At 41.0% G+C, this 21,192-nt stretch overlaps 2 protein-coding genes across 2 annotated transcripts in view; both read right to left on the bottom strand.

The window, feature by feature from the left end:
• Window positions 1-6,485, bottom strand: part of FNBP4 (formin binding protein 4) — a 46,824-nt gene extending 40,339 nt beyond the window's left edge. Inside the window, exons 1-3 of the mRNA XM_028166214.2 lie at window positions 6,166-6,485; window positions 5,071-5,160; window positions 117-253 (exon numbers count right to left, since the gene is read on the bottom strand). Of these exons, the coding sequence (XP_028022015.2) occupies window positions 117-253; window positions 5,071-5,160; window positions 6,166-6,388 (450 nt within the window). The 5' untranslated portion in view covers window positions 6,389-6,485. The remainder of the gene's footprint in view (window positions 1-116; window positions 254-5,070; window positions 5,161-6,165) is intronic.
• A 7,322-nt stretch (window positions 6,486-13,807) lies between these two features.
• NUP160 (nucleoporin 160) overlaps window positions 13,808-21,192 on the bottom strand; it is a 61,625-nt gene continuing 54,240 nt past the window's right edge. The window contains exons 29-36 of the mRNA XM_057553452.1: window positions 20,470-20,530; window positions 19,591-19,701; window positions 19,291-19,414; window positions 18,203-18,304; window positions 17,438-17,579; window positions 16,126-16,251; window positions 15,242-15,346; window positions 13,808-14,774 (exon numbers count right to left, since the gene is read on the bottom strand). Coding sequence (XP_057409435.1) covers window positions 14,685-14,774; window positions 15,242-15,346; window positions 16,126-16,251; window positions 17,438-17,579; window positions 18,203-18,304; window positions 19,291-19,414; window positions 19,591-19,701; window positions 20,470-20,530 — 861 coding nt within the window. The 3' untranslated portion in view covers window positions 13,808-14,684. The remainder of the gene's footprint in view (window positions 14,775-15,241; window positions 15,347-16,125; window positions 16,252-17,437; window positions 17,580-18,202; window positions 18,305-19,290; window positions 19,415-19,590; window positions 19,702-20,469; window positions 20,531-21,192) is intronic.

Raw genomic sequence — 21,192 nt, 5'->3', positions numbered from 1 at the left:
GAGAGACTAAAAAAGAAAGGAGAGACAGACACAGATTGACAAATAGGTTAACCACTTGAAATTCAGATCCCAAAGTGGTTTCAATAACTAAAAACCCAAACAAAAGCACCACTAACCGCTAGGAAGTTGGCCAATGTACTATCAATATCAGTTGACTGGCTTCCATTTGCTTCCTTAGACTGTGCTGGTTTTTCTGAAACATCACTCTCTTCATCATCACTGTCAGCATATGCACCAAGTAAGCACAGACCTCCTGGAAACAAAAAGGTAAGCAACATTTATAACAATGTCAAAAAGTCCTACGAAGTATCCAAGAGAAAATATGATTCTTTGGCCATTTAGTTTACTTATAGCACCTCAAAAAAGTCTTCAATGAACTACCAAAAAGAGGTACAAATTGACTATGCACTTAGAGCTAATAAAATCAATCTGCATAGCAACTTGACATCCTTTTCAAAATATATGCTCAATTATTCAACCTCATACTCCCTCTGTCAAAATAACACATAGTATATCCTGATTTTTGAATTTGTTGTTTTACGTGTCCATCTCAAACAAGTAAACCAATTAGGGTTTAGTAAATGAAACAAGGAGATTTTCAAAGTGAAAAACAAAGCTCTTTTTCAATAATTTTTTTCCTCAAACAAGAAGTGACAAATTAAAACAGAACCTAACATGCTAGAACCAAAACAAAAAAACAACAAAAACCCAGCTAAAACCAAAATTCCCACTCAAATGGTATTAGGTATGGCCTCTGTAATGCTGCAATGCAATTTCCTTCTTAAAAAAAATTGAAATTATACACATTTTTACTAGTTGATCAATGTTTATGCCATTTCCTTTTGTATCACCTGTGGCTACTCTAATGTTACAATTAAGTGAGCATATATACCCTCTTTATATATCATTTCATTGTAATAGCTCTATGAAATATTTAAGTCTAGCTAGACTTTGCAGCTATTAATAAGACTAAATTTTTCAGTGCCTTGGTAACTGAACAGATTTATCAGGAGGTAAAACCTAGTTTTCTCTGTCACAATTCTGTAAATGAATTCATGGATTCACCTAAACATGAACATAAATTACTTCATTTATCATACAAAAGTTCACATTCATTGTTTTAGTCACATAAATCCCACCTTCATTATTTTTTTAGTATATAGCTAAGCTGTTACACTATCAATATCCAAAATATTATTTTAAACTGATTAGGAAGATTCTTAAATGGATATTTCACAGTATCTCTGTTTTCCAGTTACCAAATATATCTCATTTTGGGGGTGGGGTCATACCAGTCAATTTTCCACATTTTCTGAACAAGAGATAAAGGCAGAACTACATAAGACATTTCTGTACAGAAAAAATCTGCATTTTAGTATTCAGCACTGATGGGTTTTTCAGGGAAGGTGGAGGATGGTAAATTTATATTTTTATATAAACATCCTTCTTAGTTCAGCAACAATAATAATCACTGGCCTTAGTTCTTTAACTCTGTATCTTTTGGTAAAAGGTTCCAACCAGGTGAGCCGTGTGGAATTTTGACTACAAAATTCCCAAGCAGGGGTAATTCCCCAGGCTCAGAGCGGGTCTCTCCGGCAACAGGTTTAGCCAAGGGTTTCCCTGGTGGCGTACTGGTTGAGAATCTGCCTGCCAATGCAGGGGACACAGGTTCAAACCCTGGTCCACGAAGATCCCACATGCCGTGGAGCAACTAAGGCCGTACGCCACAACTACTGAGCCTGTGCGCCTAGAGCCCATGCTGCACAACAAGAGAAGCCACCACAGTGAGAAGCTCGCGCACCACAACGAAGAGTAGCCCCCGCTCGCCTCAACTAGAGAAAGACCGTGCGCAGCAACGAAGACCCAATGCAGCCAAAAATAAATAAATAAAATAATTTATTAAAAAAAAAAATGTTTAGCCAAGGCTCCACCTAGTCTTTTTCTCTTCAACTCAGAGCTTTTCATATTACGCACTTAAAACCTCTTCCAAACTCCTGATAACATAATGACAATTAAATAGCAAAGTAAATGAAAACAATTAAACGCAGCATTTGGGGGGAAGACACATACTTAACATTGTTAGAAACACCATAAACTGATACAATATTTAAAAACAATCTGGTAACATATACCAAGAACTACAAAACTCTCCAAGTTTCTTATAGCTAGATAATCTCACCTCTGAAAATATAACCCTAAGAAATAATTACAAAAATTTTTTTGCACAAAGCTTTTAGGAGCCTCATTTAAATAACCAAAAACTGTAAACAACTCAAATGCTCTCAAACAGGGGACTGGAAAAGCAAATTACAGCATAGCGCCAGATGCACTATCACTTTATGATTAATCAGACCATTATGGGATTACATAAAATAATGTTAAGGGGACAAAAGGTAACTTTAAAGGAATAAAAGATAAAATCAAGTCACGAAATGAGTAAGTTCTAATTACATCTCTGAAAATTTAGTCTATACATTAATAAAAACAGGCATGCATTTAGAATAACACTAAAAAAAAAAAATCTCACAATACTATACAAAATTGCATAATCTTAGAAAGCCAAAAGCCTCACAGGACCAGGCTTCTAGACTACTACTGAGAAGCTGTTGCTACTTGAAGCCAGAGGAAACAAGGCCATTCTTCAGAGCCACAGTCCTTAGCAGTCTTTTTTGAGGAGTACTGACTCCTAAAACCTCAATATGCTTACCTCTAATGGACAGTGTCACGCAATTTGCAAATTAACTAATGATATCGGGCAGTAAATTATTTATTTCTTAGATATATACTTTACTTTCCTGATAAGCTTCAAACAGTAACTGTGCCTTATGCCCCTTAGAAACTCTATTATTTCCTCATAACACTGAACAGTGATTTTTAACTTTTGGTCATCGAAAGCTATTAACAATCAAAATGATAACAGCTGTGGACCTTCTCTCAGGAAGACACACACGAGTGTGCGATTTCAGGGGATTCACAGGCGTCTGACACGCCTCTACGGAACCACACTCAACACCCTTTTCTAGAAGATGCTTAAATACTGTTGACTATCATGGTAGTCTGTTGGCCTAATTTAACAGAACTTATTCTAAATTTTCCCTTAGATAATTTCACATGCATTTACCATAATATTTATTAGCATAAAAATACTAGATAAGCTTCTCTACTATATTATAAAAGCATACTTTAATAACTTAAAATTTAAATTTCATTTTTGTGCAAAGAAATTCAGCATGTTTATAGTGATAAAAGTAAATTCTTTAACTAAAATCATCTTTAAAAAAATATATCAATTCTTGGGCTTCCCTGGTGGCGCAGTGGTTGAGAGTCTGCCTGCTAATGCAGGGGACACGGGTTCGAGCCCTGGTCTGGGAAGATCCCACATGCCGCGGAGCAACTAAGCCTGTGAGCCACAACTGCTGAGCCTGCGCGTCTGGAGCCTGTGCTCCACAACAAGAGAGGCCGCGATGGTGGGAGGCCCGCGCACCACGATGAAGAGTGGCCCCCGCTCGCCGCAACTGGAGAAAGCCCTCGCACAGAAACGAAGACCCAACACAGCCAATAAATAAATAAATAAATAAAAATTAAAAAAAAAATCAATTCTTGAGTATCTACTGTTTCACAAAGTCATGCAAATAATAATGGAAAATTGCTTCCCTTTTGTTTTTGTTAAACTTTTTCCTATGCGTTATACCAACTAGTAGGTAAGAAATGAATAAAGTTGATATATTCTTATGTTGCAGGATGAAGCTGAACAGAATGAAAACATGTCTGTTCACAAGGCACATAAAGGTCTGAAGTGCTGACTGACATTGCAACCAAGGAAATTTCTCGTAGAACATTTAAATTCTACCCATCGCATATGACTCTTAGAAGACCCAAATGAAATAATATATGTAGTTTACAAATACAAAATGGTATTTCCTAGTTCTGAAATTGCTCTCACAACGTGGTTTTACCTTTTCTAACCCACACTTTTTTTTTAAGTGGCAAATAGGGGGCAGGGGGCAACAAGCATCTATTATTTCAGGTGTCACATAATACAAAAAGTCCTGCAAATTCAGAAGAATAAAATTACTATCAATTATAGAATATTTAGTATCAAAACATATTTTAATCTTTCAAGATACATAAATGGTAGAGAAAACTAACATTCTTGGCACTTGCTGTGTTAGAAACTTACATATATTTTTCAATTTAATCATCAAAATAACTTAGGGCTGTAAGATCTATTTTACAGATAAATGATGTCCTGAGGTCTTAGTATGAATGCTAGAGTGGTGATTTGAACCCAGGTTTGTCTACAAAACCATCACTGCAAATATTCCTTCATGCTTAAAAAACATTCAATAAGAGCAATTTTCAGCTGCACAAACATTTGCTAGGTACCAATCAAAGCTGTGTGTTAAAGAAGTAACATAATGAAAAGACACTGTTGGTGTCCCTAAAGAATGCCAAGATAGTGGAGAGCTAGTAAACTAGTTACAAAATAGCATCAGTAGAAAAAGAAGTACAAAGTAATTTGGGTACAGAGAAAAGGGAGCAGCAAATTTTACATTGGTTAAGGGACTTCCCTGGTAGCGCAGTGGTTAAGAATCTGCCTGCCAATGCAGGGGACATGGGTTCGAGTCCCGGTCTGGGAAGATCCCACATGCCGCGGAGCAACTAAGCCCGTGCGCCACAACTACTGAGCCTGTGCCCTAGAGCCCAGGCGCTACAACTACTGAGCTCACGTGCCACAACTACCGAAGCCCATGTGCCTAGAGCCCGTGCTCCACAACAAGAGAAGGCACCGCAGTGAGAAGCCTGTGCACCACAACGAAGAGGAGCCCCCGCTCGCCGCAACTAGAGAGAGCCCGTGTGCAGCAACGAAGACCCAACACAGCCATAAATAAATAAATAAAATTTTCTTTACATTGGTTAAAGTATATATACCAACAAGCCCTCACAAAGATTTAAAATTTCCATTTTATGGGAGGAATATAAATTAGCAACACTGAAACATTCATCAAAACACTATATACAAACACAATTTGATCCTAATGTAGAAAAGATGAAAAAAAAAAACTATACCTGTTGCTTTAACGGCAGTGGGCCTGGCGGTCATGACTGGTTTGGGAGGATTCTGAACTCTAGGAACCTCCACCACCACCTCCTGTTCATCTGGATTTTAAAAAGCGAACAAAAGAAAACTAGTCAGACGATGGAACACAGAAAAAACTATACAGGTGACAAAACAATCTGTGACTTCTCAAGTCTAGATTTCATCAATTTAAAAACAGGGTAGCTGTAACTCATCACTGACCCAAATAACTGGGAGACAAGAAAACAAGTATAACTAGAATCTTCCATTTGCCTAGTGGCTTTAACATTAAGAATTTAAACACCGTATATAAAAATTACATCTGAAATAATCCAAAGTTAAAACACACACACACACACACACACAGAATAAATCTTCTCCAGGCTACCAGAAGGCTTTTACAAAAAGCACAACTAGAGCATTTTTTTTTTCGCAAGAGCCACCCAACGTGATTTTTTTTTAACACCTGAAATGGGGCTTTTCCGGCGTCTGGCCCCTGCAGTATAGCACAGTCCGGTTAATCTTAACCCAAGTACCATTCTGGGGATAAACACAAGTACTTGGGAACCCACAAGCACCACCTCTCCAGGGATTTTTTGGAAAACCTGCCAACTAGGGGTTACTTACACTTTAGCTGGCATAATAAAAATGGTATGCTCACTTCTAAAGGGTCTCTCTCAGTTTCAACAAAAACGAAAAGGAAAAGCCGATGCCGTGTAGAAAACGGCAGGTTCCACTGTCACCAAGCCTAGGACGCGAAAACGCATACTCTCACATTTACCCCGTAAGTTATTCAAAGCCAAGAATAGACGTTGAGCAGACTGGGCGCCCGGGCCAATCCCTGCACCAGAGATGGCGCCTCTGGGTCGGCTCCGGCCGGGCGCACACGGCTCCGCCGCCCCTTCCGCAGCCTTGGGCTCACAGCCGTCCTCACCGCAGGCCACACGCAACAGGCCTCGGATGCGGACACCGCCCGCCCGGGTTTCTCTTCCTCCTAGGACTCGCCCGCGAGGCCTAGGCCGCGAGCCCCGAGCTCGAGTTTCGGACGCCCCACCTAAGCGCCGCGGCTCCTCGCGCACGCTTACCTTCTGAAGGTGAGTCGTCCGGCGCTGCGGCGGCAGTGACCGCGGTCGTCGTCGGCGGCGCCACAGGGGCTGGCTGGCTGGGCGCCGCCGCCGCCGCCGTCGAGTCCGGCTCGGTGTCGGGTTCCGGCTCCGGGTCCCGGCCCGGCGTGCTGCTCCGCGGACCTGGCGGAGAGAGCTGCAGGATGGGCCTACGGCCGGGTACCGCCCGGGACTTCTTCCCCATCGCGAGCCCGAGCGCGAGCTGCAAGCGTCGGGCAACCGAGAGGGGCGGGCGTTCGGCGCGGCGCTGCGTAATCAATATTCATACACTGCGACACCGCCTCCTAGAAGGATCCGCTTTTAACCGGCGGAGCGCGCGCCCGCGCAAGCGCCTTGGACCCCGTACACTCTTCTGGCTCCTCCCCCAGGGGCGCAGGGAGGACTTTACCTACGGGGCTAGGCGATTGGCTGTTTTGACACATTGAAGAACCCGATAGCCAATGGACAAGGAAAAAGGGTCAGAGTCAAGCCAATAGTACGGAAGGATGTTAGTTTAGACTTGCTTCCAATTACGTCAGGCTCCACCCATGCGGTTTTTGCGGAGTCTTTTTTTCTACCGTCTTGTCCTCCATTTTGTACCCGTTCTTGCCTGTGTGTTTCTTGTCGTTTGTCACCTAGGAAGCTGTGCTGCTTTCCAGGCCCTTCCCCAAGTTTCGCCCTGATTATTGTGGCTTACTTTGGGTATAACATTGAACATTAGGTAGAATAGTAGGTCTTTTATGGTTTTGTGAATTTTTTCTTGGGGCACAAAGATGACGTCTCATCGTGTGGCTTATCAGGTGGAAAAATATCACTAGACGTAGTGCATACGAGGGTAGAGCCTAAATTGTGATGGGTTACAGGAGCCTTCCCAACGTGGCCGCTTTAATCGATTTATCTTCCTTTAGCACTCTTCTCTCCCCTGTCCCATTCTGGAGCCAGCCACTCGGAGCAGTTCTCTCACCTTTATTCCTTCACACTAGTTGGAAAAACTACGGCATCGCGTGGCAAAATTACTTTTCCTTCCTCAAGACCCATTGCAGCATAACATCTCTGAACCTTTTATCTCAATGCTGAGCCCCTCCCTAGCAACTTCACTTACCGTTGATACTCGTCTCCCACTTCTAAATTGAGTTTAAGAAATCCAGTGGTATATTTTTGGCCGCGCCTCTCACCAGGGATTGAACCCACACCCCCTACATTGGAAGCTCAGAGTCTTAACCACTGGAAAGCCAGGGAGGTCCCCAGTGGAATATATTTTTATATTCCCAGCGCTCACTAAGTTCTTGCTAGAGCATGCTAATAATACGTAACATTTATTGACCACTTACTATGTGTCAGATACTGTCTAAGGACTTTATATGTAGAATTGCATTTGATTCTCACAACTTTACAGTGTAGATATCATTATTCCTAATTTATAGATCATATTCCTCATTTATAGATGAACCCTTAAATTGGTTGCTGAGTGCAAAAGCCATGAAAGCAGTGACTTGTCTGTTTTGTTTCCAGTATTGAAGTGCACTTTCTGGAACACAAGCACTCAATTTTTGAAAGAATATAGTGCATGAATATATACAAACTAGAAATAAGTAGCAAGAGTTCTTTCCTTTTCTCACCTATGGGAGGAATATCTGGATTAGAGTGTTTTGAGATTAGACTCCCAAGACTTCTGAAAAATTAACAGCTAGAATCAGGGGAGAATATGCCGTTTTGAAGCTGTCACCAATGATTTCTTTCTCTCTTTCTTTTTTTCTGATTTATTTATTAAAAGAAGCGTTGAAATACAGTAGTTGTACATAGGAGTTTTGAAGCCAAACATCTGGATTCAAAACTCAACTCCAGCACCTTCCAGATGTGATTGCTATGACAAGTTTCTTCTTTTTTTAAAACAAATTTATTTATTTTATTTATTTATTTTTGGCTGTGTTGGGTCTTCGTTGCTGTGCGCGGGCTTTCTCTAGTTGTGAGCGGGGGCTACTCTTGCTGTGGTGCGCGGGCTTCTCATTGCGGTGGCTTCTCTTGTTGCAGAGCATGGGCTCTAGGCGTGCGGGCTCAGTAGTTGTGGCTCGCGGGCTCTAGAGCACAGGCTCAGTAGTTGTGGTGCACGGGCTTAGTTGCTCCGCGGCATGTGGAATCTTCCCGGACCAGGGCTCAAACCCGTGTCCCCTGCATTGGCAGGCGGATTCTTAACCACTGTGCCACCAGGGAAGCCCTATGACAAGTTTCTTAACATCCCTAAACTTGTTTCTGCAACTGTAAAATGTTAGTGACAGTATCCATAGAGTTGTTGTGAAGTTTAAATTACATCATAGTTTTCAGCTCTTTGCAATGCAGCCAGGAACAAAATAAGCAATTATTCTATAGTAGCTATTATTACTACTAATGAGCATTTTGTTTACATGAAAGTCCAGATCCTATTATAAAACTGACTGTAAACAAGTTGAGATTATGAGCTAAACCACAATGCATAGAAATGTGAAAGGCTGTTTTCCTTGGGGGAAATTTACATTTCTGGAGGTAGCTGTTAACGTTTGTAGCCAGGGTTCTCGACCTCCGCTGTTTAGAGAACCATCTGGAGGGAATTAAAGCAATATAAGAATCTGAATCAGGGGTGAGAATGCAGGGCTCATATCAATTTTATTTTAAAAAGCTCTTTATTTTTAATGCTTAGCCAGGGTTGAGAACCACTGGCTTTAGAGACATGTTTTGCTGTTTTTGGCCTCAGAGAAGGTATCAGGATCTGAACCAAGAATGGACAAATCATGGCTAAATTACGCCTGCTTTTCATTTATTTACTAGAAAAAAAATTTTTTTTGGCTGTGCTGCATGGCATGTGGGATCTTACTTCCCCCACTTCCCCCAACCAGGGATTGAACCCACGCCCCCTGTAGTGGAAGCATGGCGTCTTAACCACTGGACCGCTGGGGAAATCCCAGGCCTACCTTTTAAAAGGTTGAACAAACAAAACAAAACAAAAAAGAATGTGTGACAGAGGACTGCCCTGGTGGCGCAGTGATTAAGAATCCACCTGCCAACGCAGGGGACACGGGTTCAAGCCCTGGTCCGGGAAGATCCCACATGCCGCGGAGCAACTAAGCCCGTGTGCCACGGCTACTGAGCCCACATGCTGCAACTACTGAAGCCCGTGTGCTCTGGGGACGGCGTGCTGCAACTACTGAGCCCATGTGCTGCAACTACTGAAGCCCTTGCACCTAGAGCCTGTACTCCGTAACAAGAGAAGCCACTGCCAATGAGAAGGCTGCGCACTGCAACGAAGATCCAATACAGCCAAAAAAAAAACAAAAACCCTGTGATAAACCATGATGGTAAAGAATATAAAAAAAGAATGTGTATATGTATATATGTATATATATATGTATAACTGAATCACTTTGCTGTGTAGCGGTAATTAACACAACATTGTAAATCAACTATACTTCAATAAATAAATTAATCAATTAAAAAAAAAGAATATGTGACAGAGACCTGTGTAGACTACAAAACCTAAACTACTTATTATCTGGCGTTTTACAGGAAAGTTTGACTATATCTCCAAACAGAGTGAGTAAACATGGTCAGTCACTCCCTTTAAAGAAAAATTAGGCCTGCTCTTTGATTGCCAGGGACCTAAACAGCTCTGGAATTACTGAGGATGTTTTGGTTGTGGTGATAATGTTGCTTTAGTAAAATCAAATGATCAGAGCTTACATTTGACAAGTGAAACCTGGGAAGAACAATCATTTAAATAAACATGCATTTTCAAATATATTTAGTTATAATCACAACTGGTGGGCGATGTCTTTACTCTGTATTTGATGTTGATTTCAAAAGCCAACCTTCCTAATCCATATTAAAGCTCTGGCTTTTGGAACTTCAACATGAGGTATGCTGCAGAGGAAGACTGTCCACAGAAGTCCCAGCTTCAGCAGTGTAGAATGAAGTTTTATGGTTGTGTGTGTTAATTCATCTAAATTTTATCATGTAAAAAATTAATAAACAGAAACCTCGGACTTCCCTGGTGGCACAGTGGTTAAGAATCCACCTGCCAATGCAGGGGACACGGGTTCGAGCCCTGGACTGGGAAGATCCCACATGCTGCGGAGCAACTAAGCCCGTGCTCCACAACTACTGAGCCTGTGCTCTAGAGCCCGCGAGCCACAACTACTGAGCCTGAGTGCCACAACTACTGAAGCCCGTGCGCCTAGAGCCCGTGCTCTGCAACGAGAAGCCACCGCAATAAGAAGCACGCACACCGCAACGAAGAGAAGAGTAGCCCCCGCTCGCCGCAACTAGAGAAAGCCGGTGTGCAGCAACGAAAACCCAACGCAGCCAAAAATAAATAAATCAAAAAAAAAAAAAAAAAAGAAACCTCAATTAAATAGTCTTGGGAGACTAGGACTGGGAGCTCTCATGCCCTGGGATGATAGCAGAGCTCAATAGGAAGAAAACTCTTCTTTCCTGGCAAGGACTCAGCCAATGAAAAGCCATGTGCTTTGTTTACTATAGCTCTCCCAACTTCCCCGGCTCCTTCCCTTGCCCTGGGGGGCCTTGCATATGGCATGCCATGGTTGCAAGACCCTGGATTGCAATTGTCTGATGGTTCTGAATAAATCTATCTTTGCTGGAGAAATAACTGGCAGTATATTTTTTTTTAGGTCAACAGTCATTTATTGTCTCACTGCCAACTGGGTGTACTTTGATCAATTCAATTCTGAGGATAACCCCCAGGAGTTAACATCAGGTTTAAGGGCTAAGTCCCACACAGGACTGCCCTTACTACAGAAGCCAGCTCCACATGAGGTCCCCATGCCACTCACACTTTTTTCTGGCTATAATATCAGGGGTTCCCATGACCTCCTCACATTTTTTAATTCTCTAGAAGCATTCCCAGAACTCAGGAAAGCACTATACTTCTGATTCCAGTTTTATTATAAAGGACACAAGGTGAGGGACTTCCCTGGTGGTCCAGTGGTTGGGACTCTGTGTTCCCAATGCAGGGGGCGCAGGTTCAATCTGGTCAGGGAGCTGGATCCCACATGCTGCAACTAAAAGATCCTGAATGCGGCAATGAGGATCCCACATGCCACAACTAAGACCTGGTGCAGCCAAATAAATATTTATTAAAAAAAAAAAAAGAGGGCTTCCCTGGTGGCGCAGTGGTTGAGAATCTGCCTGCCAATGCAGGGGACATGGGTTCGAGCCCTGGTCTGGGAAGATCCCACATGCCGCGGAGCAACTAAGCCCATGCGCCACAACTACTGAGCCTGCGCATCTGGAGCCTGTGCCCCGCAACGAGAGGCTGCGACAGTGAAAGGCCTGCGCACCGCGATGAAGAATGGCCCCCGCTTGCCACAACTAGAGAAAGCCCTCGCACAGAAACAAAGATCCAACACAGCCAAAAATAAATAAATAAATAAATTTATTAAAAAAAAAAAAAAAAGATACAAGGTGAGGTGTGGGAGGGAGCACAGAGCTCCCATGCCGTCTCTCTGTGGAGTCATCATGTCACCCTCCCAACACATTAATGTGTTCTCCAACCAGGAAGCTCTATTCAGCCTTGGTGTCCAGTTCTTACTGGGACTTGGTTACATAGGCATGGTTGATTGACTCACTGGCCACTGTGACTGTGACTGAACTCAATCTCAAGCCCCCTGCCCTGTCCTTCTGGCCCAAAGTTCTAACCCTATATTCACCATCACAGAGTGGGTCTTCCTAGGGACTAGCCCTATCCTGAAGCTATCTAAGGGCCTCCCTGCCAAGAGTCACCTTATTGGCATAACAAAGACTTCTTTCACTCAGGAAACTACAAGGGTTCTATAACCTGTATGCCAGGAATAGGGGAAGAAGACCAGATATACTCTTTATTACACCACATTATTTGACCTTGTGTGTTTCACGGAAGTTCATTTAAACCATGAAGCCTCATTTACTGGAAGAAATACCTACTTTTAGTCTCTAGAAACGGGCATAGGTCATTTGAACAATAAATGTCTTTTGATGTTGGAGTTCTGTGCAGACACAGAAAGGTATATTCTTGTGGCTTAGGGTTAATGATGAGCTGATTATATTAAAAAATAATGCAGGACTATCTTTGTTTTTAGGTACAAAATTGGAAAGAGCTGTGAAGATTAAAAGAAATATTAGAATTTTCTATAATATATACTGTGTTCTAGTAGAAAAAAAAAGTATTATCAGGTTGAGGTAAATTAGGTTAATTCTGTTACCTAGGATGTGTTCACTGATGGGCGGCTCTGTAGAACAGATGAGCTTTCTTAGATCACAAAAATCATAGCAATAAACTTGGTAAGAATGGTCAGAATGAAACTCCGTGTGCCATAAATTCTGTTATTAACAGAAATGGTACCTACTTTTACTGTCACAGGCTGGAAAGGTGTAACCTTACGAGTTACATTATGCTAGATTATTTAAGAACTATGAAGTTTTCCTCCAAGAGTCACACCTTTATTTAATGGTAGTTAAGCCCTAAAAAAGAAGGGACCCCTTTATTTATTATTTATTTATTTATTTATTTTTGGCTGTGTTGGGTCTTCGTTGCTGTGCGAGGGCTTTTCTCCAGTTGTGGCGAGCGGGGGCCACTCTTCATCGCGGTGCGCGGGCCTCTCACCATCGCGGCCTCTCCTGTTGCGGAGCACAGGCTCCAGACGCGCAGGCTCAGTAATTGTGGCTCACGGGCCTAGTTGCTCCGCGGCATGTGGGATCTTCCCAGACCAGGACTCGAACCCGTGTCCCCTGCATTGGCAGGCGGATTCTCAACCACTGCGCCACCAGGGAAGCCCGGGACCCCTTTTAATAACAATTTGTAATCAGAAAATTGCCAGAGTTGGAAAACACGAGGAAAGACGGTGCTATTAATACATCACATGGTCCAGAAAACAAAACTGCGGACTCAGAGTGATGAGAAAAGTGAAGTGAAAGAATGTGGGCACCTTCTTTCTGTTCTGGTTGGATTTCAAAGTGAGGAAGGTAGAAGAAAATTGACAGAAGAGCTGGGCTGGCTCCAGCATGAGTTCTAGGTCTTGAACCAAAACAGTGAGGACAGGAAAAGCTGGTCAGTGTCTTATGAACTGCCACCATGGAAACCACTGCTTTGAGCAACAATGCAAATGAACAGCTTTCTGCAACAGGGCCAGTCTTGAGCTACTTCTTATCTTTCAGAAATGGCTACAACAAGGTTTGAAATTTTTCAGGTTGTAGGTTATCATCCATTAGTCACTCATGAAAACATATCAAGTGAGGATACATATTTTGTGAAAGCCTTCTCTTGGTTATATATGTGTATACAGGTCAAAATATATTTCTTGCTACAGTTGGAAGCCACAAGTTTATGGAGCTGGAAAGGCAAGACCTCTTGCAGCCCCTAATTGCATCAAACACTTCGCATTAATCATGGCAGAGATAATGTGAAAAAAGAGTCACATACCGCAATATCTACCAATAATAGTACCACAGGGAAACTCACATTGTTATTTAAAATATATAATGTAAATATGGTATTGACATAAAAATTAAATGCTTATGAAAAACTCAAGAAAGATCAAAGGGCATACAAGCAAGTACTATACAGATGGTTTCCTTAAAAGATAAATTTTAATATACAGAATAAAATTCAAGAGTTTATTTTTTCACATCCCCCCCCAAATTTGTAGCCATGAATGCCTCTGAATCTGACCAGGAAAGTTTATATTTTGGTCCAATACATTATTAGACTGCCTGTATGATCAAGTCCGGCTTGATTATCATAAATCATAGAGGTTAATGGAACTTACTTTGAAAATCTATTACTTTTACAGATGATAAATTTTCAATTTTTTCTTAGCTAAGAGTTTATTCCACTGTAGCCTCAGAACCAGATTCAAGATATCTTCCTTTAAAAAAAAAAAAAAGATATCTTCCTTAACAGCTGGTCATCACGTTAGGCTTAATCTAGGCAAATTACTTAATACTTTATTGAAGATCATAAAAAAACTCCACGATAAATAATGAAAAGGGTATGTAAAATCATTAGCCTCTGTTTGCAATACAGAAAATACATGTCAGTTCTGGACCAAAATAATTCCACTGAAATACAAAAAGTGATAGGGAAGAATGAAAGGATTTGCAGTGACTGCTTTTGGTGGTCAGCTACAACGAACCAACAACCATCAGCTGTTTTGGAAAGTGTAGGTGGGTTTTAATTTGCAGATAAAGAATGTCTTCGGTAGTTTAAAAAAATATAAACTCTAAAAAAGCTTGTGAATCATATACAAAAGCAGCTGTCTGAGACCAAGGTTGAAAACCAGAAACTGTGTGTTAGCACCACCAGCAAGCACAGGTCCTGTGACTCATCTGCCCTTCTTTCTTGTGCAGAATGCAGACTTGGCTGTTGTACACATCATTTACAGGTATAAAAACCGGCCTGGAGTACAGGTTTCCTGTTGGGTAAAGTCTTAAGCCCTAAGAGGCACCAAGCAGTTACAAAGGCTGGGCAACCATCCAGATCACAAGTTCCGACGATATAATAAATCCCGTGTTGCCTTATCAACTTTTTGCTGGTAGTCCTCCAATTTGTCAAGTATTTTCTGGGACAGCTGTAGGAGAAAAGAAGGGAATCATTGGAGAATAGGTCAAGGACTGAAAAAGCCTAAAGTTATCAATCACTTTGACTTCAGCAACCAGATTTCCCCTAATAAAGATGTTAGCCATTGTGCTTCATTTAACCACCATTCAGTATAGGAGTCTGCTCTGTGACTCCACTGATATAACTGGACTTTACTGCTATATACAATACTCCAACCCTGTTTTCCTACCTAATGAATTTCTAAATATGCAAATCACACCAGTATTTTTAATAAAAGCTTTATTAGCTCTCTTCCCAGAGCCAGAGAGGTTATATCTGATTTAACTAATCATCTCATAAAGGGATTGGGCAGCATGTGAAGGGCAATAAATGGCTTCCGCCCTCTCCTTAATCCTTGAGAACCAGAAAAGCAAGCTTTAAGGTGTAACTGCTAGTGCGAGGGCTTATATAAAATGCCTCAGGAGAGGATTTACTCACTGCAATGTTGTGACTGTTGGCACTGTTCTCTCCCAGAGCCTGGAGAAGCTGATCAATGGAAGAGTATGGGAGCCACACCATTGGAGCTGTTGCAGACAGTGGAAACTGAAAAGAAAAATATCTATTATTTGAAGAAAATCTGAAAAGTGGACCATTTCTTCTGGGTAGTTACTTCCACAGGATTTGATAACATGAAATGCTTTACTTTTTTTAACAAGAAATTGTGTGTGTGTGCATGCATGTGCACACACACACGTGTGCACACAGTACATGACTGGAACCCCCCATCTCTTTTCAACTGGGGAACTGGTCCTTTTTTTAGTTAAATCAAATGTATTTTTAAATTCATATCATCTTTTATCTTAAAGTAGGGCTAAGGCTGATTAAGGATAAACACATTGAACAAAACTCTTCTCTAAATTGTCAATGAACGATACTATTTCCAGTCTGAAATTTAGATGTAAATTATCTGAAAAAACTTTGGAAAAGGAAAGTGTGATAATACAGAATTAAAAGGAAATGTGGGGGCTTCCCCGGTGGCGCAGTGGTTGAGTCTGCCTGCCAATGCAGGGGACACGGGTTCGAGCCCTGGTCTGGGAAGATCCCACATGCCGCGGAGCAACTAGGCCCGTGAGCCACAACTACTGAGCCTGTGCGTCTGGAGCTTGTGCTCCGCAAAAAGAGAGGCCGCGATAGTGAGAGGCCCGTGCACCGCGATGAAGAGTGGCCCCCCACTTGCCGCAACTAGAGAAAGCCCTCGCACAGAAAGTAAAACCCAACACAGCCATAAATAAATGAATAAATAAATAAATAAATAATACAAATAAAGGAATTCCTTAAAAAAAAAAAAAAAGTTTAAAAAGGAAATGTGGATACAAGCCTACCTCAATTCCAAAGTACTGATGTCCTTTTCCCAATACAGCATCCACATATTCTGAAACCAAATCCACAGCTTCTTCTAAAAGGTCATAGTTTAAGTAGAGACGGAGCAACGCAGCAGCATCAACCTTCTGCAAAAAGTTAGTAATTAAGAACATTTACCAACATCCATCTTACCTGGGCATGGACGAAAGGATGTTGAGTGTCTGATTCCCTGGCAGTTATACTTTTCATTATAAATAAACGAACACCTTGGTTTACTTATCTTGGGATGAGGGTCGGATTCCCAAGAGCCCAGTTACCTCTGGGCACCTTGTGAGGCCCTTTCTGTTAAGTGGCCTTCCTCACCTTTTCTGTGATCTAAGACACATTTTAATTCTTTCCTACTTCGTTTCCACAGTAGTAAAAGTCAACAAACCTTCTCAGAAATGCTGAGTACCAGAGATAACATAGTCACATTAATTCTCAGAAACATATGAATGACAAATGAGAAAGAAGTTAAAAAGAATCACCAACTTTAAATGCTTGAATTACATTTGTATTTAACTCAGGGTGAGAGAAAAGTGATAAAGCCTCAGTTTGGAAGGGCTCTCCTAATTATGTCAGTTACGCTTTCTATATTCTGATTTGATCACAATCTTAACTTTTACCATCTTAGCTGCCTTCTCTACTTTCTAACTTAAAAAAAACAGGTTAACTTTCTTGATCTTAAGCTTTATATTCTCTTTTCCTATTGTGCCCAATGTATTTCAGGTACAGTAGTTCTCAAACTTAGCATGCATCAAATCAAATCATGACCTTGTTAAAATATAGATCCTGGATCCCAACTCCAAGGTAATTTGATTCTGTAAGTCTGGGATGGAGCCCAGGAATCTATATTTTGAAGAAGCCCACCATCAAAATAATTTAATGCAGGTGGCCCAAGGACCCAATTTTGACAGAAACTGAAAGAAACACTGTTGCAGAATCTGAAAAGAATTCCACTCACTCCTGTGAATTTTTTGAGTAATGAATAGTGAATGCTGTGTCCCATATATACTCATTGTTCTAAATACGTACTCATTGTTCAGTGAGCACACAAGCATGCATTAACTTAATCACCAACACGGAGAACTTTAAATCTAAACACCCAGTACTTCACAGGACTGAAGTAAACTGTTCTTAATGTTTTTAGCTAAGACTGAGAAGCTATAAGTATATAAGTCGGTATATTTCCATAAATTGTCACTCTATCTTTTCCTTTTTAATCATCTCATGAAGGTATTCAGGACGATAAAGACCAAGTTCTTACTCTCTACAAGTTAAGATACCACTTACCTTATAACTGTTTATAAGCCAGTTAGGCAGAGGCACTCCATGAGACAAGAGCTTGTTGATTACACAGTGGTGATATAAGTTATTCTGGACTTTGTACTTTTCCAGGTAAGTTGATAATAGCCTCCATGCTTCATCTGTAGCACTTGATAAAAGGAGAAAGGACTTATGAGTTCCAGATTCTTAATAGATAATTATAGTACCATTCAAAACATGTATTTACAAGGAAAAAATCTTTAGACACTCACAACAGAATTGATAATACAGCTAAATGACAACTAACATTATTAGGGCCAATGTGACTTAGGGGTGGTACTAGAAACTAGATGACTTGGATTCTTGTATTTCCCAATAACCGCATATTAACTCAACTAAACAATTCACTTTACTTGTTTGTTCCAGATTTCTAAAACAAGGAAATTGGCTCAGACCACTATTTCCAAACCTGATCAAGCATTAGAATCATGCAGTAGTTCTGATTTAGAAGATTAGGGTGATATCTTGTAATCTGTATTTTGATAGTAATTCTGGTGTTAATTTAGGGTTAGAAAAGTAATGTCAGAGGACTTCAAGACTGTAAAATGCTATAATTCTAAAGTGCTAAGCTGCATAATACAAATTATAAATGCAATTCAGGAAAGGGAAGTTTACTGAGGGTTAGGGTTGTTCGAGAAGGATTCTGAAGACGCTGAAGTACATTCAGGTAGACACTGGGGAAGGACATGCAGGGTAAGCCCTTGCAGGGCTGGATGAAGACTAGGGCTGTACCTAGACTCCTTAGTGGTGATGACTGATGAGAGCTGATTGGCTGCTAGCCAGGCCCAGGCTTCTGCTTGGGCTGTCTCTCCTCCAAACTGCAATCTGATGCATCTGCAATGAAAATGGTTCCACAAAGAGTAAATTAATTTGCTGAAAAGCACCACGTTATTTTGCTACTGAAATTGGAGACGAGATGACAACTTTAGCTCTAGTCTATTACTAAATTCACCCTGGGGTACTGGCTCTTCCCTCTCCTCACAGCCACACAACTGGATGACCCACAAGGCCATCAATAAGTGTTGAGATTATTTACTTACAAGAGAAAATTGATGATGAAAAATTCTGATGGTGGGCTTCCCTGGTGGCACAGTGGTTAAGAATCTGTCTGCCAATGCAGGGGACATGGGTTCAAGCCCTGGTCAGGGAAGATCCCACATGTCGTGGAGCAACTAAGCCCGTGCGCCACAACTACTGAGCCTGCGCTCTAGAGCCTGGAAGCCACAACTACTGAGCCCACGTGCCACAACTACTGAAGCCCATGCGCCTAGAGCCCATGCTCTGCAACAAGAGAAGCTACCGCAATGAGAAGCCCGCTCACTGCAACGAAGAGTAGCCCCCGGTCGCTGCAACTAGAGAAAGCCCGCGTGCAGCAACGAAAACCCAACGCAGCCAAAAATAAATTAAAAAAAAAACAAAAAACTGATGGTTTATTTCTAACTCACAAACAACTTGACTAATATTTAGGTATAATGTAACTTCAATAAGAAGTACTTTTTAACAATGTTTGCAGGGGCCACTAGATGTCCTAAAGGATTGAAGAGAACATATGCCTTATCTAAATGGACACCACTATTTAACCCAGGTTATCTACTGTCATGTGGCCATGTGGGCTCAGGAATGCCAGATCTGATTTCTCAAAAGAAGCTATAAATCAAGATTCAAAAAAAAAAAAAACCATTGTGCGGATTACACAGAAACTGTTCTTTAAAGCAGGCTTGTAGGATACCGGCTCATGTGACTACTGCTTCACACTAAGCAACAGTAGAGTATTTTTGCATTAGAAAATTAAGATTACAGAAAGACAATTTCATACATACTTGAAAGCAAGTCCCTCAAAGACTGGCATTAAGGAAAGCTTAAAAGTCTGGCAGAGTGATATGGCAGTGTCAAAGAGGCCAGCCTGAACCAAGAGAGTGACCATCTCCTCTGCTGACGAACTTCCTGCGGAAATGGAAAAGAGCTATTTAGTGCACCCAACGGCATATGGAAATGAACTGAACCCAAAGACTGCTTCCTTGATGAATACCTGAGAATAACAATGACACGCTTTAATACCCATCTAGTATACTATGTCCACTGCCTGGCCCTAAAATGTGCTGTTGGTGCTGCGTGCCTACCTGCAACTGCGACTGCTGAGGGATCATGCTGGGCTAGAGTGAGGCGAATGCGAGCCAAGGAACACTCTTTCTCCAGATCTTCTAGTTCCAGGATTTCAATTTGTCTATTTGCTATAAGCCAAAGAAAAACATTTTCAATTCCCAAAGTACAAAGAAGTGCCTATTAGACTAACTCAACCTGTCAATTTCCACTAAAAATTAAGTAACATTCAGTTTTAATTTCATGAAGGTGGGGAGAAAACAAGGGGTTCAATAAAAGCTAACTTGAAAAATAAAGCAACATCCCGGTCTCACACTACAGCTGAGTCAAATCAAAGGACTCTAATGACAACAGCTGCACATGAGGAGGCGCTTGCAAGGCCTTTCACAAATAATTTCACTTAACTCTTACAACTGTGGAACACTGCTCTCTCTATCAGTAAGAAAGGAGCGTGCCCAAAGTGAGAGGCAGAATTAAAACCAACTGTGCCTGACTCTAGAGCCCAGGCTCTTTAAGGAAGGAAATCATGCCTCCACGGTGATACCAAAGGAGCCTGATAAAAAAACGTTTGGTACTAAGCTGATTTAAACACAACAAACAACAAATGTGCACACACACACACACACACACTCTTTTTTAAGCATTTTCATTTCCCATATAGGCATACAAAGTTTTCAAAGAGCTACCAGACAACCTTTAGCAGAATACTGAAAATAAACTACCAAGAAGGAACTTTACAATATTTTAATAATATAACTACCATACATATACAATATACTACAATATAATTATACATAGTATTACAACTACTATACAAAAAATAAATATAAATAATACTACTATAATATAACAATATAATTGCTCTTCAGCAAAGAATCAGCATGAGATCCCTGACTCACTTGGGGCAGCTGTGCATTCTCCATCATGATTCCTCTTAGGAGATGCTCCAGGGCGATCATACTGAAAAGACAAAACAAGAGATATAACTGTGAAAAATTAGGGTTTTTTAAAAAATTAATTTTATTTTTTGGCTGCATGGTGTGGCATGTGGGATCTTAATTCCCTGACCAGGGATTGAACTCATGCCCCTGTGGTGGAAGCACGGAGTCTTAACCACTGGATCGCTGGGGAAGTCCCTGAAAAATCAGTATTTTACTTTCATATCATTTTTGTGTGTGTGTGGGAACTTTTATTTTTTTTTCTATTTTTCTTTTTCATTTTTAATATATACCCTTTTTTTTTTCCATTAACTATGATCCAGAGCTTTCAGGCTCAAATTCTCTCAACGTAAATTATGTTTATTTCAACTAGCACAGCTCTTCTCACAAAAGTACTGTAACTACTAGACAAAGAAATGGAGTTGTTTGCCAACTTGGCTCACTTAGCTGAAATATGTTACTGAGTCCAAGGACACAGATTTGATCTCCATATAAACCACTTGACTTTCCTTGGTTTCAGACTTACATTCTCTACCCATAACCCTAGGAAAAAGCACAGTACATTCAGGAACTATACAATACAAGTAGCTGGGAATATATGACCCCATCAGCATGCCAAAAAAAAAAACAACTCATGGTTCGCCTCCCCTAAAATAGTAACAATAGATTAAATTAACAAAAATG

The sequence above is a fragment of the Balaenoptera acutorostrata genome, chromosome 9, assembly GCF_949987535.1.
Source record: "Balaenoptera acutorostrata chromosome 9, mBalAcu1.1, whole genome shotgun sequence".
Taxonomy (NCBI): domain Eukaryota; kingdom Metazoa; phylum Chordata; class Mammalia; order Artiodactyla; family Balaenopteridae; genus Balaenoptera; species Balaenoptera acutorostrata.
The sequence above is the reverse complement of the archived record's forward strand: the minus strand, read 5'-3'. Positions and strand labels throughout refer to the sequence as shown.